The following is a 25,735-nucleotide window of genomic DNA, read 5'->3' on the forward strand; positions in this document are numbered from 1 at the left end:
CTTAGATAACTTTTAACCACATCTTTTTTTGGTTAGACTTATTCAAGGGAAATCAAATGGCTATAGTACCTAACAAGACCATAAGATTCATGTGAAGTAAAACTGAAATTTGATACTTGTTTCCATATAGGCGTAATATTGTTAAAAAAAAATCAAACTAACAAATTATTGATTTGCGTGTGGTAATGTCTGAATAATTGATTTCTGAGTATAAATAGTAGGAGGCTTAGTCTGCTTTCCACTTTCTGACCGACCAAAAGAATCTCATTCTTATCATCTATTACACCAACCAGCCCGTTTACATCGCCCAAAAATTATGTATATTAACATATTCATAATGTTTGAGTGTATGAATAATTGATTTTTGAGTATAAATAGTAGGAGGGAGTCTGCTTTCCACTTTCTGACCGACCAAAAGAATCTATTCTTCTCATTTTTACACCAACCAACCCGTTTGCCTCGCCCAAAAATTATGTATATTAACATATTCACAGAATAAAGTTACAAAAAAAAACATATCCACAGTAAAATATCACAGTGTTATTGCATAATTCATTCATAGTCAAAGTGATTGAATTAATTATCATCAATTGTTACATGCTATTGCAATTTGCTAGTACTATTTAGGATAAATAAATCATCATGCTTCGCTAATAAATCTCATTCAGTTTTTTTGTTTGCTTTTCATCAATCTCTCTTCTTTTTGCGCTCGATGGAGAAACTTTTCACGTTGATTCAGCTTCCTTTCCTTTGATAGAGTTTATGAGAATCGAACGTTCAATCTTTGTTTCGGTTTTTGCTTTTCGTTTTTAATGTTCTCATATTAAACACTTTTTTCCTTTAGGAAACGAATCTTAACCTCTTTTTTTTTGTAAACTTTTAGGTAACGAATCTTTATCAGTTTAATCTATAAATGACAGAGGCGTTGATGCTGTAATGTCAAAGCTCTTTTAAGAAGTTCAAGAACTGGTGCAAATTTTTAGGACGTAAACACAGTTCTTAAGGTAACAGGAAACATTTATTTTATAAGTTGCTTAGATGGGAAATTGTTTTGAATTGATAATGTTCATACTGTTAATCAAAATTCACTCATCTGTTTTTCTTTTTGTGCAATGTCTTCCTCAAGGTTCTGAAGATATAATACAACAGCGGAAGATACTATATATGGGTTTGTATCTACTCGAAGCTGCAAAATTAGCGTCATGCCAGAATGCTTATGCTATATATTTTCCACAATGTATACATTCATATTTTCTTCATTTTACCTTTTTGTTAGTCTCGTTCTACCTGATCATATCTATCATGGGTCATTTACCTGTTTATGTTCAGATGGCTGGAAATGTGAGCATCGTCACTGGTGAAAAAAACATTAAGCCTTCATCAGGTGGAGATGATGAGGATTGAGGCATTTCTACGGAAGGTCATTACACCAATCTACCTGGAGTACATAGTTGAAAAGGTACATATTTGAATCATACGGTGGAGCCACCATCGGAAGCTCTATAGCAAATCACGACGTTTTGTACCGGTCCTTTAGATCATGGAGTTACTAAAGTAGTTGTTGCCATCCGATCTTTTCTAGCTATTTGAGGAGTGATCAATGCTTTTCTTCTTCAGCAGCATATTAGTTTCTACTATATGAAGTAATTGACTTTTTGTCTGTATATTCCCTGAATCAAATTCATTTACCATATTGATTAGCTTGAGTTATAAGAAAACGCCATCAATCCGTAAGCTGAAATATAGCAAATAGTGGAAACAGTGTATGCTACGATCCAAGATGTGACCTGAAAGAGTGGTTTATACAATGACCAAATTGGAAATTGCACAAATTGTAACAGTAAAAGACAAACAAACATTTATCAGTTCTCACTTAGACAAAGCACACTACAACAGAACGAACTAAATGATCTTGTTCCTAGCATCTTCAAGCTTCTTGAGAATCTCAGCAGGTGTTCTATCCAGCTCATCTGCTATTTTCCTCTGCAAATCTATTGGAAGCGTTGGAAACTGCTCGCACAGATCACCATCTATCACATCCTGTTGCAGCATTAAAAAAAAATGTCACTAAACTAAAATCAAGAGAGCTACGTACGATATGCTAAGGAGAATAATGAGTGGTTTAAAGAATCACCTTGACTGGAAAATAGGCAGATCTGTAAGCCATATGGTCTCTACCACAGAGAGGAGGATACTCCTGCCTCATGTGCATCTCCAGATGAGAGAAAAAATCAACATCATCACGGGACGTGAATGCGTGCAATGCTCCGATGCTGCCCATCACTGTTCCATACATAATGGATTCTGATCCACCTGGAATCATCGAAGCCTTCTGCAAGCAGGTCACAACGTCCCCGACATGGAACTGCACGATCTCGTCCACTTTGTTTGGCGCTCCATTAAGCTTTCCTTGCTCCCACTTGATCTTCCCGCCTGTCGGGTCTTCTTCAATCTCCTCCGACACATCCTGAGGCAGCCTCACAAAGTAGATGTTCCCAAACTTATCTGCACCTGCCATGGTGTCGAAATCCACATGGTGCGATGCTGTCAGCCATCTCGGCACACAGTCATCGGCGAATATGTATAGCTGATTCTCGTCGCGCCTGTATTTGCAGTAATGGAATGACTGCAGAAAAAATAAAAGAAAGGCACTTATGGTTAAGTCAACAACGTCAAGTATCTACTTACTTCTAAGAACCAAAAAATGAAAAAGGGAAAAGGAAGCACTGACCTCCTGAATGTCACCAACGTAAATACGGTCACGGTAAGTTTGGATAGAGACGATGGAGTTTGGGAAGAGCTTGTTTTCACATTTCCTAAGCAGTCTCTTTTTCCCCAAGTCATACAATCTAAGCACAGGTCCGATTCCTGCCAGCAGCCTTCCCTGGAACTGGCACAATGCAAGAGGAACACCTTCTACTTGAGTCTTATGAAGCAGCTCAAGTTTTCTCCCTTCCTCCATAAACCTATAAATATGTATGAACCCAGCCACTTGTCTCTTCTTGGGCCAGAACTGCATCCCTTTGACTGTGCCAACAGCCAGCAAAGTACCATACTCTTTATCATGGAAATTCACCGTGCAGACACTGTAAGCAGCTTCGTTGTCTTGGAGTTCCAGTAGACAAGTTGTATCGGCTGTCTTGGGGTCAACAACTCTGATGCAAGAGACCCACTTTTCTGACTCGGCTTTGGGATAACCATACTGCTCATCACAGAGTGGGTCTTCCTTATCCTCATCGTCCCCACCATTCTCCATCTGATCTGCACTGCCATTACCATTTTCTCCTGCTCCACCGGCCTGGAAGCATTCCTTTCTTGCCGCTTCACGCTCTTCTGCGGTAAATGCCCCTTGGTCACTCTCAACGATAACCAACAGCTTCTTCTTGGGATGTACAACGAACTTTCTGGGCGTGTACCTCAGAGGAACCATGGTTTCGTTGAACGTTTCCCCAAGACGATCAAACATGAAGATTCTGAGAGCATCCCCGGCGACAGAGACAACACCTTCAGCACACTGATCAGATGAAAAAGGGGCAGCAAACTCCAAAGTCTCGTAAGAGAGAGGCGTCAAGTGGAAGTGTCCCCGATGTATGTAACCAAGCCAAGGTCGACTAGACAAACACAGCATCGCAGACCGACCTCTCACAGAAATGGAGAACAACTTGGGTGGCTTCAGCCCCAAGAACCGAGAACGAGAATCAGAAAGCTGACCAGTCACCATGTCAACCACTGTTCTGAACAAAACACCGTTCTGCAGACCAGAGTTAAGGAAGAGGCTAGCCGGGTGATCAGCACCATCATCCCCACCAATTGATGCTTGAACTTCGAGGAACAGCAAAGACTCTGGAGCGGAAGAGACACTCTGCACGCTGAGAATCTGCAGACAGTCATCTGGGTCCAGAGACAGAATACGCACTGTGTTATCATAGGATCCCACAGCAAGGAAGCGGGATCTTTGTCTTCCTTCAGGAACAGGGGCAATGTCCAGGCAGGCCACATCTCCAGACATTTCATGTTTCCCCACCTCCATCAGCTGACCAGTAGTCATATCTGCCTCAAAATAAATTAGCTCTCCACCACTCAACGCAATCACCACTTGAAGCCGATTATATCCAACTTTGACAATCGACCTCTTGCCAGGAGTTCTCCATTCATTAATACGCCCATCTTCCCTTATGTGGCGGATACCATTGGGATGGACTTGCATGAGCGAATCATCACCAATCAGAGACACGGCCAGTGAAGGGGTGGTATCAAGAAACCCACTGTCGTTGACTTCCTCGACTGTTTCACCAATTGAGAGAACCAGGGTAGCATTGGTGAAGGAGACAACGATATACGCATCAAACTCATCACTGACATTCTTCTTCACTGTCCACACCGCACTTGGCTGACCCGGAAGCTGAGAGACGGCCATCTCGCTGATGGCTAAACCAGGCCTCAGTATCCTAAGAGAAGACCGTGGACCCCGTCCACAGAGCGAAAAGATCTGAGGTGTTTCTTCCTCAAAAAGGTTAAGTATCTTCATGTCCATGAGCGGCATCAGACTCTCCACTTGGTCAATCCTAACAAGGTTCTTAAGTCTCCTCGGCTGAAAAAATACAGGCTGAAACCCATCTTCAGTCTCCATCAGATTAGAGGAAGAAGACTCCACATCAGGATCATCCCCAATCGCCTGAAACTGATACAAACCATGGTTACCAAACTCCGAAGCCGCGAAAAGAAACCCCAGCTTCAACACACATATCGACGCAGCAACAGGAACAGTGTCAAAATACTTGATCTTCAACTCCGACACATGATCCCCATCATGATCAAGCGTAGCCTTGAAAACATCACCATACTCGGTCTGTAGAAGAAAGAAGAAAGTAGTCTTCTGCTTGTGCATAGCAGCGGAAACCACCAACACCCCTCTCTCAGCAGGCAAATCATCTCTCCTAGGAATCAAAGCCCTCACATCCGGATGCCCCTGGTTCTTATAAATAACAAAATTCTCAGCACAAACCAAAACCCCACTCGGCCCATCAGCTCCTCCGGGGACAGTCACAAGCATGTTAGCCCCATTATCAACCGGCTCAGACCACTTCCTAGAAACATGATTCAACCCCAAATCAAGCTCGTAGAACGTCAAATGCTTCTGCGCCTCGCTAGACGCCTGCCCCGTCGGATCCTGATCCGTCTCAGAGTAATCAAGCTCAATCGCCGCGAAGACAGGATTATCAAACCCACAGTCCACACCACAGACAGAGTAACAAATCGTATGAGACTTATGAGCCTCCAAGGGAGACGAAATAGTCAACCTAGCAGCAGTATCTCTATTCAAAACATAAACAAGCTTCTGCTTCTCGCACGCCCCAACCATAACCGCCCTCCCCTTGGGATCAACCGCGAGGTACTGCCCGGGGACGATCCTCCTGCACCCGGACTTCCCGAACGTCTCCTGGTGGACTTTGTCGAACACGTTCTTCTCCTTGTTGTACTCTAAAATCACTATCCTACCGGAGTCGGATCCCACGACTATGTAGTCCTTCTGGCCGCCGGTTAGCCTGAACTGAGCTAGGGATCTGATCGCGCCGAAGACCTCGACGGAGTGGATCGTCTGGATTTTGCCGTTCTCGTCGGGGCGGAGGAGATCGAGGATCTTGCCGCGGGCGACGGCGATCTCCTGCGTCTTTCCGCCGGAGAAGTTGCCGTTTATCGCGCAGGTGATTCCCGTCGCCTGCTGTAGGGTTAGGCTGTAGAGATACATCTCGTCGTCGTCGGCGGCGTCGTTTGGATTCTGATGCGCCGCTTTGTTCTTGCCGTTAGGGTTTAGTTTCTCTTCGTCTTTTTTTTTTTGACTAGAGTATCGTTTCTTATCTGTGCTCCCCGTAACTTGTATATGCTTAAAAACGCATCGTTTTAGTTTTATAGTGATGGAAAATAATTAAATGTTTTCGTGTGTTTTTCTTAGCACGTCGGTCACGTGTTTGAACTGTTGGGCTTTTTTCTTCTAAAAAGTTTGTATTAAGGCTTTAAGCTCAGTAAATGGGCCCAAATACTCGTCTCAGAAAAAAAAATTAGTATGATGGAGAAAACGTAGCAAAAATAAAAAGTGTAGAGCCCGGCATTGAAGCCGACTACACTACCCAGACAACATATCTTTGTACAATAATGTACAATGAAGATTGGTATGAATGCAAAAAAGCTTTGCTAGAGAATGGTGATGGTTTGTCATGGCAGTACACACTTCGTTCCTTATTAGTTGCGAATAAGATGGATGAAAGAGTGATGTTCCTCATAGTCTTGTTCATCAGTTTAAGCAAACAGGAGTGTGGAGATTATAATACAGTATATGAAGAAGCAATTAAGTTTTCAAGATTCCAATAAAATGATGAACCGCCAACTTTAAGGCATTGTTCAGCAGTTTCCTTCATCGGCGCATGGTCCTCTTTCTTACGGATTGTATATGTCTATGTCATCATATCTTTATATATAAAGAAGAGTTTTCATCTCTCCCATGATGCCACATCAGATTCCATGTCACAAACTCAAGTCTCCATAAACCGACACCTGTCCACTCTACCTAAACTTTACGTTTCATTTATTCACTTTTTAAATTTGTTTGGCGTTTGTGCATAATGAAGCCCATCTGAAGCAATATGTCTGAAATGTGTCGTTTTGTATTGTGTGTGTTGAACCCGTTTCTTTCTCCTCCGTTGAAGAAACAGAGGAAAGGTGTTTCGGATGAGAAGCCTGAAGCTTCTAATGATGAGGAGGAAGAAAAAGTGAATGAACAGTCTGATGAAGGAGATGAATTGGGTTCTGACGTTTTCTCCGATGGTGATGGAGAAGAAGAAGAAGATGATGGTGATGGTGATGGTGATGAGGAGGATGATACATAGCCATTGGCTGATGACTTTCTAGATGGTAGCGATGATGAAGAGGAACCTTTGGGTTCTGATTCCGATGGATCTGATCTCGCGAAGGAAGTAAAGTTATTGATGAATAACATAAAAGGCAGGAGCAAGATGCAAAAGATGAACTACAGATGAAGAACAACCTAACGAGTTTGGTCTACCAACCAAAAAGGTTCAATCATATTTTTTCTAAAGGTTCAATTTTTTGGAATGTTACAAATCAAATTCATTCCTTTTTTAACATTTTTATTTTGCAATTGTTGGTTGGTTTATGTTGAAAAGATGAATGGAGCATTATAAGTTTAGGTGTCTTATCATTGTTATTGATCTACATTGTTCAGGAACTTGAAGAAGAGTCAAGTGGGCCACCAATACCTATGTTACCTTTGATAATCTACATCTTGGTATACTCCTCCTTTTATGGATGCGAGAGTATGAGATCACTTCTCCGGAAACTAAGATCTGGTTTGATTTCAAGGTGAGTATTTTCCCACTTGATGATTGTCCCATAACATATTTCTTCCCTGAGCTCTTTTCCTCATCAGTTTCCATTATTACAGTTGGAGAAAACTTCTCTTTGCTACGGTTCAAATTAGTCAAGCCTTTAGAAACGAGGTGTTTATCCCTGGCGTTTTTTACTGTTTTGCTTGCTATGTTGAATGTTCATGACAAGCTTGAGAACTCTTTTTTCTATTATGATTGGGTTTCAATAAGTTGTATATATGACTTGCAGATATGTCCTTCTGAAGGGCTTCTTAAGTTCTTAGAGTTCACTCAGCTTTGTTGAGTCTGAGAATAAGTCCCACCCTAACTAAATTCTCTGATGTCGAGTTCATAATTTTTCCAGATAAGAATAAATGGTTGGCCAATCTGAGCAAACGCTTTGCCTTGACAAAGTTGCTGCAAAGGTTAGTATTTATAATCTTACTATGCACTGTCACATATCCATCTTCTTATAACTCCTCCATTAATATCTACAACTGAAACTTTAGTGATCGAAACCCCATATTTCAATGTGCCAAGGTAGATTGATTGTGTTCCGTGATCACATGGCTTCTCAGAGTCGCTGGGATCGGATGGTTGTCTTTTCCAGGACAAACCTTGAATAGAGTGGCATTATATTTTACCATTCTGGTCTTCAGGCACGATGACATGCTTAATGCTTTGTCATGTGTGATGTGTTGCGTCGTCAAAGGGTCTATAAGTCTTGGACACATCCAAAACACACAAGGAAGACATAATATCAAATTTTGACTGCAAAGATTTCTAGGGAAGGTCAGAGGACTAACGGAAGTGCTATGATGGCTTGGTTTGCGCAAAGAAGAAATTAAAGAAAAAGATTTGAATGCTCCGACGCTTTGATGTTCTGTCTTTTTCAGTGTAAATATTTTTCTTATGCAAACTGACTTCAAACTAAAAGTTACTGACATACACAGGCATTGTTAAGTGTTTTTTTTAGATGAATATATTTTTACATTCTTTCTAAAAAGATTATAAGCAATCAATAAAAAAACCAGTAAAAAACACAGACACCACATTGAAATTTTGAGAAAGAGAATGGAAGACGACAAAAAAAAAACCAATACCACAACACACACCTATGTTTAATAGTCAATATCTATACGATTTATTCACACTTATTATCAGTAAGGCTCATATAAAATAAATTAGATCAATCACAAATGTTTATTAAAATCACATATTGAGAATAATGAAGGTTAATATCATTTTAATTCAAATCAGAAATGTTTATTAAAAATAACAATATGATCTCAAAAATTTTTTCACTATTTGTTTGTCTATATTATTGTTTTCTATAATATTTTAAAAATTTTATAAATTAATATAAAATAGTTTTTATTATATCTTCCCGCCCGTAGGGCGGGCCAACCCTAGTAATTCATACATTGGTGGATATTTTGAGTCATAAAGATTACATATAAGATCACCTAACATGGCCTTTCAGACTTTTGTAACATTATTATATCATGAAATTTCAGTGTTGTCATGTTCCTCCTTGTGATTACAAAATGTTTATATGTTTGGAACCAAAAGGAGTTTGGTAAATTCTGTCAACACCTGGGACGAATACAAACTGAATATGATACTAGACAGTAATGTACACTGATGTTCATGTAGTAAATAACTTTAGAAACGAACTTAAAAGCTTGGATCACAAATAAGATAATTAACGAGAGATCTTAAATTGAATGTGTTCCACAAGTAGTTGAAACACAAATAATTGATCTAAGAAGGTGTCTTAACGGAAGATGGATGGTTCACAAAATGAGAAGAAAGACAATGAAAAAGAATGATAGAAAGAGGGGGAGAGAATGTACAAATCAGATAATGAGTTATTGAGATGAAGCATCATCATTCATCAATATCAGTTTCTCCAGCTTCAACTTCTTGAGCCACCACCAATTAGTTGTTCTCATCCGGACCACAGACCTTGTACCTGTCAAAAAGTAAATGAAAAAAATTCATCATTTCAACTCACAAAAAAATAACAGCTACTGAGATGAATCAGAGAAGTAGAGACCTTTCGAGAACAGATTTGCCTTCCTTGTACTTTTGGTTCTTCTCAAAAGCAAACTCCTGAAGTACAAAACAAAAGTTGTTGATACCAAGAAACATTAGATTAAGAAAGATTTGGAAGTATTCTTAATTACATATCGCCATCCAAGATAAGAGCCGCATTTGACGCAGTAGATATCGACAACGGTGTGCATTCCAGTCATCATCATCCTATCTTCCTTCTCCCCAGCATACACATTCGCTCTGTCCACACCAAAATCCACTACTACTAAACATACACATAGACTTTGCCTGATCGAGCTTGGGCCATAAGAAAAAAAAAAACAAGACCATGTTCCAACGACTGAAATTATGGAAGTAGAAAACTTACACCTTACGGAAGAGGTAAGCTTTTCCATGGCGGGATTGAAAAGACTGTAAACCAATTAAAAAAAAGGGGGGTTTTTGATCATGGAGATTCATCAAAAGCCATTAGTTAAATACAATGCAAGCAACAATATCATTCTTCTCCACAATTACTTTAGATCACATGATTACTTAATAATCAAATTAAAATTATCAGTGGTTTGAATATGAAGGATCAGAGAACAAACACAGATCAAGATTTAGCAGCAAATAAGCAGTAGAAAAAGGCACCCAGCAAAATAAAATAAAAAACCTTGGAGACGACATCAGAGCAGAGGGCAATATTAGTTTTGCAGTGCCTACAACTGTATGACTTCCCTTCCAAATTCACCAAGAACAATCTCCCCATCTCTGTAAACTCTTTACCTTTTTTTCTCCTTCCAGTAATCGATTTTAAAAATATATATTAAACAAAAAACTACTTTTGGAGAAAAAGAACCGAACTTTTATGTAATAAAATCAAGGATAGTGTGATAAAATGGGAGAGATCATTAATTACGGAACAACGCGTTAGGGTATTATTATCTGCCGAATTTGGTTGAAAGACAAAAGAAAACTATAAAATGGAGAAAATGCAAACTGTTCTTTATTTTTTTCTAATAGAAAAATGTTAGTCTACAGAAACGTGGACCTGACAAAGTCATTGCCTGGGAATATACCTAACTTTGTTTTTTAAAATGTATATATACTCTGTTTCATATTTGCTAGTTGCTACACTAGACTCTGTTATGGAGTGTACGCCATTGCTTCTTATCCTTCATTTGAATTTGAATGTCTCAGTGTCACAAATATTGTATTTCTTTAAGAGTAGTTTACGTAATGGGCTACTTTTTGTCTTTCGTTTACGTGGCGGGCCACTTTACACTTGTTACATATTTTCTCTTCTTCTGCGGCATGTGTTTTGTCTTAAAAGCCCTTTTGTTAAATGAAGCTTGGTTTGATGGGGTTTGGTATATAGCGGGAAGGGAAGAGAAACCGGTACCGTCCCGGTTTAGTGTTTCATTTATTAAATGTCCTTTCTTAAATTGGTTCACTGCGGTTTGATCCTAAATTGTGGTCGGATCTGTGCATTTATTATGTCCACAAATATTTCTTACTTCTACTATGTCCATTAAATTGTGGCCAGACCTATGAATTTATTCCATCCAAAAATCTTTCTTATTTCTATTCTATTATATCCACAAAACCTTCTTACTGTCCACAAAACTCTTTTATGTCTATTACATCCACAAAACGTGTTTGTATCTATTCCATCTGTATACACTTTTCCAATTCTATTGCATCCACATAATACAAATTACCTAGAGTTAGGTTTAACATATTATATAGGTTGGGGTATCAATCACAAAAATACACAAAAGTGAGATTGTGAAAACGCACATAGGGGATAGAAAGTAAATATTTTGTGGATGAGAGCTTGAGAATTATGTCAGTTTGCTAAGGACATCCATAAATCTTTCTTACTTCTACTCTGTCCACAAATTGTTGAGGCGTCCACGTAACCCCATCCACACGCTATCCGTCCACATTTTTTCAGATCTGGATTTTGAAATCGAAATTTTGCAGATCTAAATTTTGAAATCCACAAAACACTAAGAAACTAACAAAATGAAATGAGAATCAATTAAAGGATCTAGAAGAACAGAGATGGCTATGCTCACCGTCGCGTAGATCATCACGAAGAGAGGGATCGTTCCTGTCGAAACTGATTTCGCCAACCCTCGACCAATTATTCTTTCAATTTTCCAATCTCTTTCTTCTTCTTTAATCTCAGTTACATAAAGCTTTGTTTTTGTCATAAGATTTTTTGGTGTTTTGTCTTCTTCTTCTTCTTTTTCAATCTGAACGTTAAGTGATATGCCAACAAAATGGAAAATAGGTGTTTTGGAGAAAAGCCTGAGAATGATGAAAATGGAGCAAAGAGGAGAGAATAAGGTTGATGCTATTGACAATGAATTGTTTCGATTGAAAATGGTCTTCTGTAGTATGGACCGGTGAGAGTGTGGTTTGGTTTGTTTAAATTGAACCAAAATCGTTACTTCTCTAAACTGAGGACTTTGAGGTCTTTTAAGCAAGCAGAAGTATGTAACAAGTGGTAAGTGACTTATTGTGAAATAAGAAAGATGAAAAGTGGCTCAGAAAGTAAAAAATTCTTTCTTTAAACGCCATGGATCGTTTCATTTCTTTTTTCTTCGAGTTTTCCTAAGAAAATAATAATGTACTTAAGTACACGTAAACCCGCTGGTTCTCTAAGAGTCTTTAGAAAAGTTTTAACCCCCGCAGAGGCGCAGACCCACGCAACCGCATCATTCTACAACGTTCCAACCGCCTCGTCCAAGTTAAACATGGAGAGATAGATGCTACGTCTCATCAGGTTCTTGTTCAACTGTTCGCTCCTTGAGATCTAGTGGAATTTACGCTTCTTGTCTAACCTGCATGATACATGTTCGATGAAATGTCTGAATACATTAAAAATAGTAGTTTAGAGGAATCTTAGTAACTGCTTATCCTTTGGGAAGCTTAGTAATACAAAAAGTTACCCATTTACTCCAAAGTTGGTTCTCTTGATGAGAATAGCATGAGCTTTGTTACAGACCATAGACAAAATGACTTTGATTTTAGTCTTTAAGACAATGGCTCTGTCTGAACTGTTTTGATGAAACAGGTGTCTGCCTCTAAATGTTGAGGCAAAGACTTTCTCCATGAGCTTGAAGAAGAGAAGATTATTGGCTCTAGAGTGTCTTAACCAAGCCCCTGTAGATGGGTCATCGTATGCCACATCCGGGAGCTGCAGACGATCATCCAAATCCGGATCACACGATTTTTGAGTTGCCGGGTTAGTTTTTCTTCTTCTCATCATCATCAATCATCTTAGCTCTTTTCTAAAAAAAACAAACAAATGAGTTCTCTGATTTCGAAACTGGCATTTACAGTCTAAGCTCTGAACAAACTGTTTTTTCCACATTAGCTGAAGAAGAAGCAAAAGTCTTCAAGTAACAGTTTCCACTTGTGTTACTTATCATAATTCATGAAACTTTGACCAAGAATAGATACTAAGTACAGACTCAAAGTTCAATACTTTTCACGTGGTTATATAAAAGAGAAGAGTAGAGCGGGGGGCAATGAATGAAATTGTGGTTGATCTATATAAGTTCGGTGCTTCCCTTACCAACCAACCAACCAATACTATCAATGCTCATTAATCTCCCTTCTTGCCCGTACTCTTTTATTTTTTATCGACATTTTCTTTCAAGAGAAAAGTCATAAACAACATATTTATAGCATATATTATATCAAAGTATCAATGAATTATATGTTATTGAATATATAGTTCACAAACAAAGAAGGGAATGGTAGGGATGCTTAAAATAGTAAATAACAGTAATGCCCGACATGATTTGCTGATGATATAAAGCAGGCTTTTGTTTTGCTTGTTTATTTGTTTGTCTTTTAATTTTAGTTTCCTGCTATTCAAAAAATAATAATAATAATAAATGAAATAGGACGTTCGTGTATTTAACCCCGCAGAGAGTGAGCGAGATCGATACAGAGAGAGAAGGGGAGAAAGAAAAGGCGAGTTTCAGCTGTTGTGAACAGAGGAAGAGACACGTGATTGTGTGGTCTTAGAGATAAGAGACAATGGTTGGACCGTCGCGGCCTCAGATCGTTCTTTTTGGATCATCCATCGTCCAGATGAGCTTTGGTCATGGTGGTTGGGGCGCCATTCTCTCCGAGGTCTATGCTCGCAAGGTATGACAATGAGAATGTTCTCTCTCTCTCTCTTGATTAGTAATAACTCGCTGGTTTGTTATTCCCTTGACTGTAAATACGCTTTCTGAATCTTAAGCATTGGTTCTTGGAAAAAAATCATTCAATGTAATCGACGAGAGTCAGTGACTAAGAACCCTAATGTTGTTTGTTTCTCCATTTGGATGTTTGGTTATCTTTCTATGGAAGTTAAATGTCCAAAAATGAAAAGCAAGCTCTACCGACATGTGTTTGCTTTGGTCCGTGTGGAATGATATTAGCACAAAAGAAAATGCATTTAATGCAAATCACGTGACGTTTTCTCTTCGGTGAACTAACGTTGTATAGGCCGACATCGTTCTGCGAGGATATTATGGATGGAACTCAACTCGTGCTTTGGAAGTTATTGACAAAGTGTTCCCCAAGGTATACTCCTTTTTTACTTTCTTGTTTGGTTCTTTCTTCACTCCTGAGAAAATGTATATAGATTCTGTAGATTCTTAGCTTCTTTATGGTAATACACTGCATATGTTACCATAGCGATGTCTCATGTATGCCTGGTTCGAGTTTTTTCTTGGTTTTTTATCTGTTTTTCTCTTACATAACTTTCCTGGGATTTGATAGTTTTGTAGAAAAAAAAACGAGCTTATGTATTTAAATAACTTGCAAACGGATGCAGGATGCCTTGGTACAACCTTCTCTGGTAGTTGTCTATTTTGGAGGAAACGACTCAATGGGACCTCACCCTTCCGGTCTAGGACCTCACGTCCCACTACCTGAATACGTCCAAAACATGAAGAAGATCGCTCTTCATCTTCAGGTTACTTACCTTACCGATAGTTGTCTATACGTTGTCTGCTGCTATTATAATATTTTTCTTTTAGTTCTAAACCTCTGTTTTCTGTTTCATCAGAGCCTTTCAGAATCTACTCGTATCATATTCCTTAGTTGTCCTCCAGTGGACGAGGCTAAAGTTCGTCAAAACCAGAGGTAACTTCTCTCCAATATCTCTCTGTTGCTTGCTCCGGACTTAAATGTTTTTTTTTTCGGTCGTACAAGCCCATACTTGAGCGAGGTAATCCGCACAAACGAGCTCTGCAAGACATATTCAGACGCTTGTGTGGAGCTGTGCAAAGAGTTGGGCCTACAAGTAGTTGATCTCTACTCTGCTTTTCAGAAAGCAGATGACTGGGAAACCGTTTGCTTCACGTAAGATCTTTTGAGCTCTGAGAACATATAATATAAGATCTTGAATATTTCATCAAAATGTTTTGTTTCTTGCAGAGATGGGATTCATTTGTCAGCACAAGGAAGCAAACTTGTAGCTGCAGAGATACTGAGAGTTGTTAAAGAAGCGGAGTGGAGACCTTCGCTTCACTGGAAATCGATACCGACAGAATTCTCTGAGGACTCTCCTTATGATCTTGTTGCAGCAGATGGCAAAACGACGTTGAACTCTTCCGAGTGGACGTACTTCTGGGAAGAACAATGGGAGTAACAACACACACAACAACGAATACAAAACCTTTATATAATATATAGTTCTCTTGTTTTAGACTGGTTTATGAGTCTATTTTCTGAAACGTTATTATTTCTTCATGCTTGAGTAGTTTCTTGAATCTATCTTTTTTTCTGAACCTGTAGTTCCTTAAAATAATTAGTACTACTATAATATCTATCTATTTACTTTCTTATCCAACTTTTTTTAAGTTTGACTGTCTATTAGGTAAGTTGAAATCCATTACTTGGTCAAAGATAGTCTAATCAACTTTTTTATCTATAAAAAAATAGCAGAAAACTATTTATAATTTGACATGTTGTTAAAAAAAAAACTATATGTAATTTGACATAATAATTTATTTTCTTGGGCCACACATACGTTGCCCTCTGATCAAGAGAGCTAATGTTTGGTTTAATCGACATAATTAGTAAAAAAAAGCACAAATAAAATGAGGAAAACACACAGAAAACCATAAAAATGACATAATGTTTGGTTAAAAAAACAAATTAAAAAGAAAAAAAATTGGAATTCTATTATTATCTAGATAATATGTAGTTGTACAAGTAGAATGGGTTAGTGTGGGCCTAAGCCTATGAACATCCAGCCCAATAAGGGCAACCAAACTCTCCAAAATAAAATAAAATAAAGAAAAAGCTTTCTCTCTCTCCGTGTTTCTTCTTCTTCCCCAATCTCCTTCCAAAGTCTCTCTCTATAATCTTGTCTTTTCTCTCTCCATGTCCGAACGCATCCTGTCTCAAAAACCATCGATACAAACCTCGATCTTTCTCCACTAGCAACTGATCTACACGTCAAACAAAACGCTCTCACGCATCTCTTCTGTACAGCTATTATGGCCGCCGTCTCCTCCAACCCTCGCACCGTCGAAGAGATCTTCAAAGATTACACCTCTCGCCGCGCCGCTCTTCTCCGTGCTCTTACCAAAGGTCCTCTCCTCTCTCTCTCTAAAGTTCCAACCTTTCTTCTTCGTAATAATAATGCCCTAACTCAATTCGATTTGTCTCTCTCCAGATGTTGATGATTTCTACTCTCAATGCGATCCGGGTAAGTCTGGTTTAGCATTAACCGCAAGAAAGTTTTGGTCTTTTTTATTTTATTTTTTTAATTGAGATTTTGTTTTTTTTGTTGTGTTGTTGTAGAGAAGGAGAATTTGTGTTTGTATGGACATCCGAATGAGTCGTGGGAAGTGAATCTACCGGCGGAGGAAGTTCCACCGGAGCTACCTGAGCCTGCGCTTGGTATCAATTTCGCTAGGGATGGTATGCAGAGGAAGGATTGGCTCTCTCTTGTTGCTGTCCATAGTGACTGTTGGTTGCTCTCTGTTTCTTTCTACTTTGGTGCTCGCCTTAATCGCAACGAGAGGTGTGTGTATTCTTCTTCCTTTTTCTTACAGTTTGTTACAGTGTGTTCTCAATTGTTTTTTGAGTTATGATGAAGCCAAGTCTTGTTTTTACTTTGTTCTTATTCTTACATGAAACCGTATTTGCTTTCCTGTTATGTTTTTTTGGGGGCTCTTTTAAAGGATAAAGTGTGTAGTGAAATCTTGAAGAAAAATTGAGACTTTTGTGATAATTAGTGCAGCTTGCTTGGAATGAGATTGATTGATGTGTTTTGCCCTTTGATGTGTGTGGATCTTTTTTTTTTTCTTAGGCCATGTTTTGATGGGGATTGACTTATACTTAATACTAATGAGCTCATATCATTATTAAATATGTTAACATAAAAAAAATTTGTATGTTTCCATTGTTCTTTTTTTTTTCCAAGAGAGAAGCTGTTTTGGCATTTTAGATGGGTAACTATTTTTGGTCCATGAGACTAGACTTTGATTTACCTCGCCAAGTAGTTTCATTATACATCAACAGATCTCTAAAATGGTGGCTTCTCTATCGTTTTAGTCTCTGTCATGTTTTCAGTAGATTTAGTAAAAAACATGGTTGATGAACATCACATAGATTCACCCATGGTGTACTGATTAAGTCTGTAGCTTCTCTCATATCTCTATCACAGTGTATTTGTCCATTCATGGAGTTATATGTCCACAAACACATGTTTTCAATTTGCAGGAAGCGGCTATTCAGTCTGATCAACGATCACCCAACTCTCTTTGATGTAGTGACTGGTAGGAAACCAATCAAAGACAACAAGCCAAGCTCAGATTCCGGAAGCAAATCCAGAAACGGTGGCACTAAGGTACTACATTGATAAATATATCTTCCTTTCCTTTTTCTTTTTTTTTGATTTGTAGATTTTTGGGTTATATATCTTTTAAACAAAAAAAATGGGGTTTGTTGCAGAGATCAATAGAAGGGCAGCCAAAGAGCACAACACCAAAACTGATGGAAGAGAGGTACGAAGAGGAGGAGGATGAAGAAGAAGAAGACGAGCATGGAGACACTCTCTGTGGAAGCTGTGGAGGCAACTACACACAAGATGAGTTCTGGATCGGCTGTGACGTCTGTGAACGTTGGTACCATGGCAAATGCGTGAAGATCACTCCCGCCAAAGCAGACAGCATCAAGCAGTATAAATGCCCACCTTGCTGTGCAAAGAAAGGAAGACAGTGATCATCATCATCTCCCAGAGACTCTGGTTATCATGTCTTAATCGATATATTAATCAACCTTCCTTCTATCTTTTGTTTTTTTTTAACCTTATAATTTTAAAAGCATACAAAACTCTCTCTTTTTGGATCTCTGTAAAAGGAATTCAAGAAGTTGAGAGAGTGTAGCAACAACAACTGTTTTAAGTATTATTATTCAGATAAGAAAACTGGTTTGTTCCATCAAATATGTCACGGACTCAGGGGGGAATTTGTATAATGTAGTCGAAGCTTAAGCATTGAACTTCATTTTGCACTCTTATGTTTAATCTTTCTTTTTGTCTTTGTTAGCTCTCTTTCCATCTATGTTAAGGTCTTGCTTTTTTTCATAATTTTTAAGGTCCGTTTGATTATTTTCTGAAATTATATGAGATTCCAAAGTAGATTTTGATTGTAAATAGCTTTTGTAGGTCAATAAGATGTCAAAACATATAGGTTTGTAAATGACAACAACGGAAGAATAGATAGTGACCATCATTTTACACTAGGCCCATATTAGCCCAATGGGTACAATCTGCTCATGGAGAATATTTTTACCGTATGTATAGCCCAAACAAGAAAACTAGTTAGTATAATTCACCTATTTAAAGAGATAGAACTAGTACCAGAACCTACTTTGGGATTGCTAACCATGCTATCTAAACACCCTTTGCCGCAGCAGTAACATGTTACCAGTGGCAAAGCTGCATTATGTTTAGATCTTTCATTAGATCAAAATACCTTCACGTTCGAATCTAATCTTTTAAAATGAAAACATACGATTTACAATTTGACCAAAGCAACTTGTATTCAAATATCAAATTTCAGCAAAAAAGAAAACTTGTATTTAAATTTTAAAGAACTTAAACCGGATCTCACAAGCTAATAAAAAATGGTCAACACGAGATATTTATTATTGCGTTCACAGTCACATGTCCATCATTTGGTATGTAATGCTAACTTTTAATGAAACATATCGTCTGGTAGATTAGTTGCTTAATCAATACATGAAAAACTAGTATCAATTAGCTCCATTATTGGTGTTACTAATAATAGAGGAAACATGATTATCGATTAGAATGTTTCAACAATCACGGAATCAGCCTAACATCATGTGATACAGTGATAGTGAGGTTTAACAATTATATGAGTTATCTAATTTTATAACTCTCGGTCAAGTCTTTCGAATATAACAATTCATTTGTCATTTTTGAAAAGTAAAATTTGGCCAATCAAATATAACCCTCAGCACTACATGTGGATTAGGTAATTGTTGATGGAAAGAGAGAAGATATCAACCACTCCTTCCGATTTTATTTAATTATCGTTTTAAAAAAAATGTTTCAAAAATAAGTATTGTTTTTGAATTTTAATGCAAAATTTTTTTGATAATTTTTTTTATTTTATGTTTATTGGTTTAAATATGATTAAGTATATAGGTAATTGTGTTTTTATTTTGGAAATATACAAAATCATATGTTAACTTAATTTGTGTCATAAATCTAGAACTATAATTACTAAACATAAGGAGTATGATAATGATGAACGATATAAATAGAAACCTTAATTATGTTGAGTTTGTATTATAATAAAATAGAAACTGTAAATATATAGGAGCATAAAATATGTAAATTGCCTGAACGATAAACTATGATAGAATATTTTCGGTATATTGATTCATTTTGATATCCAGTATATGTCTTCGTTGATCAGTAGAAATCTTCTGGTCTCTTTTTGATATCCTTTTACTTCGATTTCCTCAGTGAATAACCTATTCATATAATATACAAATTGCTCAAAGATGATTAATGTAAATACATTGCTTAACTGAAGAGTAAAATATATGCATAAGCAAGGAAACTTACGTTTCGTTCTCTTTTATCTGACATTTTTGAAGTAGATATCAATTAACGAGAGGAGATATATGAGACTCCACGTAGGCTTTGCCACGAGGACCTTGAGTTCGAATGAAGAGTCTATACTCATCGAAGGACATGGGAGGATATAAAGGAGGATTAGTAGATGTGACAAGTTGTTGCAGTGGTTGGATAGGAATGTCACTCTTGGGGTTATAGAAGAATGCAAGTGACACCCTTTCTTTCTGTGAATTCACTATCACTCGATGCTCCGAACTCTTGTATATCGAATTGCTTAGAATCTGCCATTTTTATAAAATAAAAATAATTTATTTTATTTTATTTAGTATAGCTACATAAACACGTATGCTTTCAAAACAATTGCCTGAAGTTGAAACTGATTGTCATATTAGTGATCTTTAAGACATGTCTAAAACGTGGGACTGTAACTAGGACCATCTTTCACCAACTGTCAACAATTTGTATTCTTATGTCAACAATTGGTTCATATTATTGGATGTATTGCTTTACGAATTACGAGTATATGGTGCAGTTAGTAAAAAAGTGGAAAAACACAAAAAAAAAAAACAAGTTATGAAGAATAAAACTTATACCTTACGCAATAAACAATGAAAGCAAAAACTAGGGTTACCTGAATCTGATCGCCAAGATTGACGATAAAAGCATGTGGGAGAGAATTGACGGTAATCCACGTGTCGTCGTAACGGACTTGAAGACCGACAACTTTATCGTCCGGCAAGAGGATGGTAAGGCCGCCGGGATCGGAATGAGGGGAGAGGCCAAGGGCAAGCTCTGGACGAGGGCATTTCGGGTAATAATTAACCCTCATACATGCACCTACGTCTTCTCCACCAAAGGCTTCTTGAAGTTGCTCTTCTTTTAGTCCCAAGTTTGACGATAAAACCCTCGCAAGTCTTTCGCCTAGCTTCACTAGTTCCTCACCGTACTCATCCATCACTTCTCTATTTATATTAACAGGGAATTTTCTTAAGGAAAACACATTGTAGACTTCATATTAATATCTCTAAGTAGGAGTAAATATCATAGTTTTATAATTGTATAGGAAGTTTTGGGGGCTAACTAATCGAGTCATAGTAAAATGCTTTTCTTTTGTCATGAGTTTTCCCACAATACTATGTTTAGTAGTATAAATGTATAATTCACTTATTTAAGTATGCACTTCTTTGGTTGAATGCAACTGAATTGACAGAAGCCATTTTCTTTGAAAACTATAGAATAGTAATTATATAAGTAATCTTGGCTAGTTTAACAAGAATAGAGTAAAGACAAAAAAACATAATTAGTTTACTTATTTAGGACTAATTTTTTTACGATCTCTTGTACATTTAAAGGTTTGCCTTTGCTTATAAGATAAGTTAATCTTAAATGAACAAAATGTGATTGTAATACTGTTTGCAATAAACCGAAAACAGTGACAGTTGATCACAAAATCAAATACGGTCATTTCTTATGTTCATCAACGTAATCGCCAATCATCATATATAACACGTATATAGTTTTCTTGAAATTTCGATTAATTTATATACTATTTTTAAAGACCACAATCATAATGAGTCTTCTTTTACTATGCAAAAAATACCAACTAGTTTTGACCATCCTATGCCATTTTCAAAAATTTGCCATAAATGACCCATTTTAAACAATAAACTAAGTTGTTGTTCAAAAAAAAGTTGTTCAAAAGAAATAACAATAGACTAAGCTCAGGGATCCACTACAGCTACAAAATTTCTCAAATTTCATACCAAACACCAAGTTAGTTAACTATAATGTAATACCTAATGTTTTTTTTTTTTGCTAAAACGTAATACCTAATGCTGGAAGGTAGAGAAGGCCACTTGTTGAGGTCCTTCAAGACAAGAGGCAGATAATGGAGAAAGTAATAATCATTCCAATCAAGAATAGCTCCTTTTTCCACACCCAATCTGCTTCCGTATCCTTCATAGGTACTTGGGGAGTTTGAGTAAACTTCTTTGGCCTCAACAGGCAAATTGAAGAAGCTTCTCCAAGCTTCTCTAGCCGCTTCCATCAGCTCCGGCGTCACCCCATGGTTGATCACCTGAAAATAGGACCATGCATGCGTATAAACCGAAACAAATAGGTCAGTATATTCGTATACTCAAAACTGAATTTGCTGCAATAAATATGAGAGTCCATGAAAAAATAGTTAAAACATGCATTAAAACAAAATTAATTTGGCACAAAAAACAAAATTAATTATAGAAACAAATATATTAGTTTGAAATAAAATTATAGATTATTTATATTAATTTATCATATTAAACCGAGCAACCAAAAGTTGTAAAATCAAGTTCAATCAAAACCATTGTATTTAACTTGACAAATCAAAAAGAAAACCGATAGTGGAACCAAACCGAAACATCAAAGTTCATTTTTACCTGGAAGAACCCAAACTCACGGCATGCCTCCGATATCCTCTCCTTTTCGTCTTCGTTGCCGGAGAAGAGGCTGTTTAGGTCTACGACTGGGATATTGATGGCGGCAGTTTTCGGTTGGTGGTTGATGATGATAGTTTGATCAGGGCGTTCAGACGGCGGCTTGATGTAACGGTCGGGGACGGTAGCAAGGTTGCTCTCGGCTAGGGACTGCACTCGGACGGTTGGTTCTGGCCACTTTTCTCCGAGGCCGTTCTTGGTACTGTCGTGTTCGCTCATGGTGTTGAGGCCGTTCTTGTCCGTGGTCTCTTTCTTGAGCATAATCTCGTTTTGGTGGTTCATGTTTTCTGCTTAGGCTAATTGATCTTCCTTCTTGCTCTTCTAATATTGTTTATGAAAAATATTGAAGTAGTGTTATCTATTTATAGGGTGATTATATGGTTAGAGACAAAGAAAGAGAAAGCCATAAGGGGAAAGAAACGTGATTAACAAAAATATAATAAATAAAAGATTTGGAATTTTAAGTTACAAAAAAAAAGACTTGGAATTTTTGCATGTGGTTTATTAATTAGCCATGTTAGCTATCTTTCTTCGTAGAAAGTAACGGATGGAACCGTAACCGATGAGGAAAACCCGAAAGCATAACCGACGAGAGAATTCGGAGTCGAGCACATAGGATTGCGGCCATGCATGTGTTTGTTCATTTATGAAAACGTGTTTAACATGTCATTAAATGTTGTATAATATGTATAGAAAGATTGAAAATGATGTGGAACGATTCCAACAAATATATACATCCACATTGTTTGTTTGGAGTTCTTTGTATTTTTACTGTTTGTGGAAATTTGTAGATATTTTAGCAATTTGTGTTTAAAAAAAGAAGACATTTTACCAATTAAAGCCAGTATAGTAGTTTACAATTTTTTTATTTTCAACTTCTCTTAACGTAAATTGTTAGATTAGGGTTTATTATGGGTTTCCAACGTAAAATCGATTGGTGAATAATAAATTGGTCATAATTCTTTATATATTAATTAATTTTCTTTAAAATTTCCAATGTGGGATATAACATCCTTAATTACCCCTCCTCGAGATGATGATGACTCTTATCGGTCATAAATTCCAGAACTTTAAAATAGTTATACTCGGTCAAGTGAGTTAATTACGACCATAAACCCGGTCGGAAATGGTTAATATTAATTAGGAGTTTAGGTTATTTTGAATTGATATTATATTAGATTCGAGTTTATTATGAGTTTCTAATTTAAAATCAATTGATAATTAGTGGATTAGCCGTAATTCTTTATATATTACTTAATTTCTTTTAAAATTCCTGATGTGGGATATAATATCCCTAATATAAACTAAGATCAGTATATTAACTGTATTGTATGAGAATGTTGGCATGAACTCGAAATATTTACTGACTTGACATTCTTTATTACAACGTAAGGGGAGATATTCAATTCATATAACTTTAATATAATCCAATCAAAATTCAGAAAATAATTAAAAGTTATGCCTAAATCCAATATTGTTGTATTTCATATTTGTTAGTAGGCTTAAGGGATTTTAAAGTCGAATGGTTATAGTTTCAACTACATTTTCATTAGAATATAATAATCAACATAAAATATTTGTATATTATGTCATTTAAAATAAATATCAGTGGACTTTTTGAATATATTATTTTACACAAAATTTAAAGTATATGAAGATATTCTAAAACTCTTATAATAACATTAAATTCTAAATTTTGAAAACTATAAAACCTCGTGACATAAAAAAAGGAAGACTATAAAACCTAGAGAATGAACATTTAAAAATTCATGATGCGATGTGACCTCACATTTTGGAAGAGTGTTGACCTTTAACTTTCATATCTCAGAATTGTGTTATTTTAATCAATTTTTAATTATGTCTTACAATGTATTTTTACTTCATATATCAAAGTGTTCTTAATAGTTTACAATTATGCGCATGAATCGGACGCACTCCGGTTCTTCTATCTACTTTTGGCTTTGCTATTTGTTAATCAAATCAAATAAGCATTTCTATTTTCTTTATTTTATTGCTTTATCTTTGTCAATTTAGCTGATCAATTCCATTTTCTCCACAGGATGGAATTCTCATTCCCTTCACGAGCACGAAAGTGGGAAGAGTGCTTCGGTTAATAACCATTGCGCACTCAATCATACCCTGATAAAAAGAAAAAAGAAAAATCATACCCTGACGCCCCCCTCCCAAGATTGTTTCACAGTGAAAATATTTTTTTCTCCTTCAGCTGACGTTTGCCTTATCTCTAATCATAATAATATCTGCATTTATTTACATTAATCCCCTCCTGCAAAATGACATTGATGTGAACTTGTTAAACCGAGCTGGAGAGAGGCCAGTTCACATTGCTTACCCAAAAGAACACCTAACAAGGTGCTATATGGTGACTTGGACCATCTGAAAAACGAGCCTGCAACGTCTCTTCATATCACCGTGTCGTCTCAACAACCCTTTATGTGTTGTCCTTCTGTTAGACATGTGAGCTAACGTTGACACTCGTGTTCCATGGAATAGTATACACATCTGCAAAATGAGTTTGTAATGTATAATTTTCTTAACTATGTAATTGGACGGTGGCTTTTATCTGTTTTAGCAATGGACGGTGACTAACCATCCACATTTATGCCAGTGCAATCATAATTATTAAACTTATGACAAAATTACAGACAAAAAAAATCAAGGAAGTAAATGATAATTATCTTTTGTGGTGGCATACAGTAGCATTAGCAAAGTAGGCGCCCGCAGATTATTCATAAACCAATCAAAACTTTTTCATTTATTATCTTGCCAACCACATTCGTTAAAAAAAATAGTTCAAGATTACTTTTTAGATCAATTAAGCAGAGTTTAAAAGTTTACATGGTTCAGTTTATACATTATGGGCAGAACTCGTATTATAAAATGGTTGGTTGACCATGTGTTCCATATATGGAAGGCCGGCTACCCAATAATGGAAACATGGTCCACTGAAATTTGGAAGGCGCATCTACGTAAGTAATCAACTACATACTGAAAGACGACAAGCAACAAGACTTGCCTACAGCTATCCAAAAGCTGCATAAATAAGTATTTGATAGAAGCAAGCACGGCAGCACCCTGCATATTTACCAGCACTTTGGCTGATCAATCTCGAAGACTTGCCTAGCAACTACTGCTGCAATCCCAGTAGTCCCATGTTTTCACTACAAGCGAACCACAGGTACTACTAGCTTGAGTTTTTACCTCCACGTGTATGGCAGTACTAACCTCATATGCCTCTTTAAGCTTTCCTGACCGGCTAAGAAGATTCACAACGCCTGATTACTGAATGATCAGAGAGCAGCCATAATGGCTTATTCATTTCCTATTAACTTGAAGTACCTTAAGTGATGCAGCGTGGTAAACACCTATTTTGTGTTTATCACAATTTAGTTATAATTCCTTTTAGTACAAGGAATAGGGTTTTTAGTTAGCTATACGATCTCTTGACTCATGAGGGTACGTTATTTTGATTATTAGTTTAAAGAATTTTGGTGTTCTTGAATCTTTACAATCGACTAGAACATAGATGTTCGCAACGATCATAAAAAGACTTTAATATTATGAATTCTACGACAAAATAGGATCATCGTGTTATCATAGGTGAGCTACCTCATTAAGCCAACCTCAGCAAGCATTAAACCAGCGTGCATGGTTAGTGTTACTGTTACCTCAGCAAGCAT

General features: G+C 37.0%; 5 protein-coding genes and 2 long non-coding RNA genes across 12 annotated transcripts; 4 read left to right on the forward strand and 3 right to left on the reverse strand.

Moving 5' to 3' along the window:
• The first annotated feature begins 494 nt into the window (after positions 1-494).
• Positions 495-1,427, forward strand: LOC108812439 (uncharacterized). Its single transcript, XR_001943481.2, has 3 exons — positions 495-1,004; positions 1,127-1,237; positions 1,330-1,427. It is a non-coding gene; the product is annotated as an uncharacterized LOC108812439 (long non-coding RNA).
• Positions 1,428-1,783: 356 nt separating this feature from the next.
• LOC108812434 (spliceosome-associated protein 130 A-like) lies at positions 1,784-5,883 on the reverse strand. The gene is made up of 3 exons (XM_018584692.2): positions 2,732-5,883; positions 2,135-2,626; positions 1,784-2,040 (listed from the first exon to the last, which is right to left on the reverse strand). The coding sequence occupies exons 1-3, from the start codon at positions 5,747-5,749 to the stop codon at positions 1,903-1,905; spliced, it is 3,648 nt and encodes a 1,215-aa protein (XP_018440194.2). The 5' UTR covers positions 5,750-5,883; the 3' UTR covers positions 1,784-1,902.
• Positions 5,884-6,672: 789 nt separating this feature from the next.
• LOC130496058 (uncharacterized) lies at positions 6,673-8,647 on the forward strand. 3 transcript variants are annotated; one of them, XR_008935084.1, is made up of 4 exons: positions 6,673-7,071; positions 7,241-7,377; positions 7,460-7,807; positions 7,927-8,647. It is a non-coding gene; the product is annotated as an uncharacterized LOC130496058 (long non-coding RNA). The 3 variants fall into 3 exon arrangements; XR_008935083.1 differs by having other exon boundaries at positions 7,241-7,807; positions 7,923-8,647; XR_008935082.1 differs by having other exon boundaries at positions 6,674-7,071; positions 7,241-7,807; positions 7,927-8,645.
• Positions 8,648-9,072: 425 nt separating this feature from the next.
• Positions 9,073-10,356, reverse strand: LOC108809380 (protein yippee-like At3g11230). Its single transcript, XM_018581526.2, has 5 exons — positions 10,096-10,356; positions 9,808-9,851; positions 9,572-9,680; positions 9,442-9,497; positions 9,073-9,357 (listed from the first exon to the last, which is right to left on the reverse strand). The coding sequence occupies exons 1-5, from the start codon at positions 10,189-10,191 to the stop codon at positions 9,324-9,326; spliced, it is 339 nt and encodes a 112-aa protein (XP_018437028.1). The 5' UTR covers positions 10,192-10,356; the 3' UTR covers positions 9,073-9,323.
• A 1,713-nt stretch (positions 10,357-12,069) lies between these two features.
• Positions 12,070-15,280, forward strand: LOC108809409 (GDSL esterase/lipase CPRD49). 3 transcript variants are annotated; one of them, XM_056989443.1, is made up of 8 exons: positions 12,070-12,216; positions 12,508-12,678; positions 13,346-13,592; positions 13,938-14,015; positions 14,269-14,409; positions 14,503-14,579; positions 14,649-14,798; positions 14,874-15,280. In XM_056989443.1, the coding sequence occupies exons 3-8, from the start codon at positions 13,482-13,484 to the stop codon at positions 15,085-15,087; spliced, it is 771 nt and encodes a 256-aa protein (XP_056845423.1). In that variant the 5' UTR covers positions 12,070-12,216; positions 12,508-12,678; positions 13,346-13,481; the 3' UTR covers positions 15,088-15,280. The 3 variants fall into 3 exon arrangements, with proteins under 3 accessions (XP_056845423.1, XP_056845424.1, XP_018437050.1); XM_056989444.1 differs by having other exon boundaries at positions 13,371-13,592; XM_018581548.2 differs by lacking the exon at positions 12,070-12,216 and having other exon boundaries at positions 12,421-12,678.
• A 482-nt stretch (positions 15,281-15,762) lies between these two features.
• LOC108805612 (PHD finger protein ALFIN-LIKE 2-like) lies at positions 15,763-17,990 on the forward strand. The gene is made up of 5 exons (XM_018577536.2): positions 15,763-16,034; positions 16,120-16,152; positions 16,248-16,470; positions 17,172-17,298; positions 17,403-17,990. The coding sequence occupies exons 1-5, from the start codon at positions 15,941-15,943 to the stop codon at positions 17,670-17,672; spliced, it is 747 nt and encodes a 248-aa protein (XP_018433038.1). The 5' UTR covers positions 15,763-15,940; the 3' UTR covers positions 17,673-17,990.
• A 1,235-nt stretch (positions 17,991-19,225) lies between these two features.
• LOC108813755 (jasmonate-induced oxygenase 1-like) lies at positions 19,226-22,424 on the reverse strand. Of its 2 annotated transcripts, none has more exons than XM_056989440.1 (5): positions 21,981-22,424; positions 21,393-21,640; positions 20,195-20,549; positions 19,552-19,844; positions 19,226-19,457 (listed from the first exon to the last, which is right to left on the reverse strand). In XM_056989440.1, the coding sequence occupies exons 1-4, from the start codon at positions 22,317-22,319 to the stop codon at positions 19,590-19,592; spliced, it is 1,197 nt and encodes a 398-aa protein (XP_056845420.1). In that variant the 5' UTR covers positions 22,320-22,424; the 3' UTR covers positions 19,226-19,457; positions 19,552-19,589. The 2 variants fall into 2 exon arrangements, with proteins under 2 accessions (XP_056845420.1, XP_056845421.1); XM_056989441.1 differs by having other exon boundaries at positions 20,195-20,525; positions 21,981-22,420.
• Positions 22,425-25,735: the final 3,311 nt, after the last annotated feature.

Source organism: Raphanus sativus, chromosome 6 (genome assembly GCF_000801105.2).
Source record: "Raphanus sativus cultivar WK10039 chromosome 6, ASM80110v3, whole genome shotgun sequence".
In the NCBI taxonomy this organism is placed as follows: Eukaryota; Viridiplantae; Streptophyta; class Magnoliopsida; order Brassicales; family Brassicaceae; genus Raphanus; species Raphanus sativus.

Coding starts and splice junctions, on each gene's coding strand:
- LOC108812434 (XM_018584692.2), bottom strand. CDS start 5,749: ATGTATCTCTACAGCCTAACCCTACAGCAGGCGACGGGAATCACCTGC. Junction 2,627..2,731: donor ACGTTGGTGACATTCAGGAG/GTCAGTGCTTCC, acceptor TTTTTTCTGCAG/TCATTCCATTACTGCAAATA. Junction 2,041..2,134: donor CTGCCTATTTTCCAGTCAAG/GTGATTCTTTAA, acceptor ATGCTGCAACAG/GATGTGATAGATGGTGATCT.
- LOC108809380 (XM_018581526.2), bottom strand. CDS start 10,191: ATGGGGAGATTGTTCTTGGTGAATTTGGAAGGGAAGTCATACAGTTGT. Junction 9,852..10,095: donor GCTCTGATGTCGTCTCCAAG/GTTTTTTATTTT, acceptor ATTGGTTTACAG/TCTTTTCAATCCCGCCATGG. Junction 9,498..9,571: donor CTTATCTTGGATGGCGATAT/GTAATTAAGAAT, acceptor TTTGTACTTCAG/GAGTTTGCTTTTGAGAAGAA.
- LOC108809409 (XM_056989443.1), top strand. CDS start 13,482: ATGGTTGGACCGTCGCGGCCTCAGATCGTTCTTTTTGGATCATCCATC. Junction 13,593..13,937: donor CCGAGGTCTATGCTCGCAAG/GTATGACAATGA, acceptor AACGTTGTATAG/GCCGACATCGTTCTGCGAGG. Junction 14,580..14,648: donor AAAGTTCGTCAAAACCAGAG/GTAACTTCTCTC, acceptor CGGTCGTACAAG/CCCATACTTGAGCGAGGTAA.
- LOC108805612 (XM_018577536.2), top strand. CDS start 15,941: ATGGCCGCCGTCTCCTCCAACCCTCGCACCGTCGAAGAGATCTTCAAA. Junction 16,035..16,119: donor TCTCCGTGCTCTTACCAAAG/GTCCTCTCCTCT, acceptor GTCTCTCTCCAG/ATGTTGATGATTTCTACTCT. Junction 16,471..17,171: donor CGCCTTAATCGCAACGAGAG/GTGTGTGTATTC, acceptor TTCAATTTGCAG/GAAGCGGCTATTCAGTCTGA.
- LOC108813755 (XM_056989440.1), bottom strand. CDS start 22,319: ATGAACCACCAAAACGAGATTATGCTCAAGAAAGAGACCACGGACAAG. Junction 21,641..21,980: donor GTGAGTTTGGGTTCTTCCAG/GTAAAAATGAAC, acceptor TCCTATTTTCAG/GTGATCAACCATGGGGTGAC. Junction 19,845..20,194: donor ATCTTGGCGATCAGATTCAG/GTAACCCTAGTT, acceptor TAAAAATGGCAG/ATTCTAAGCAATTCGATATA.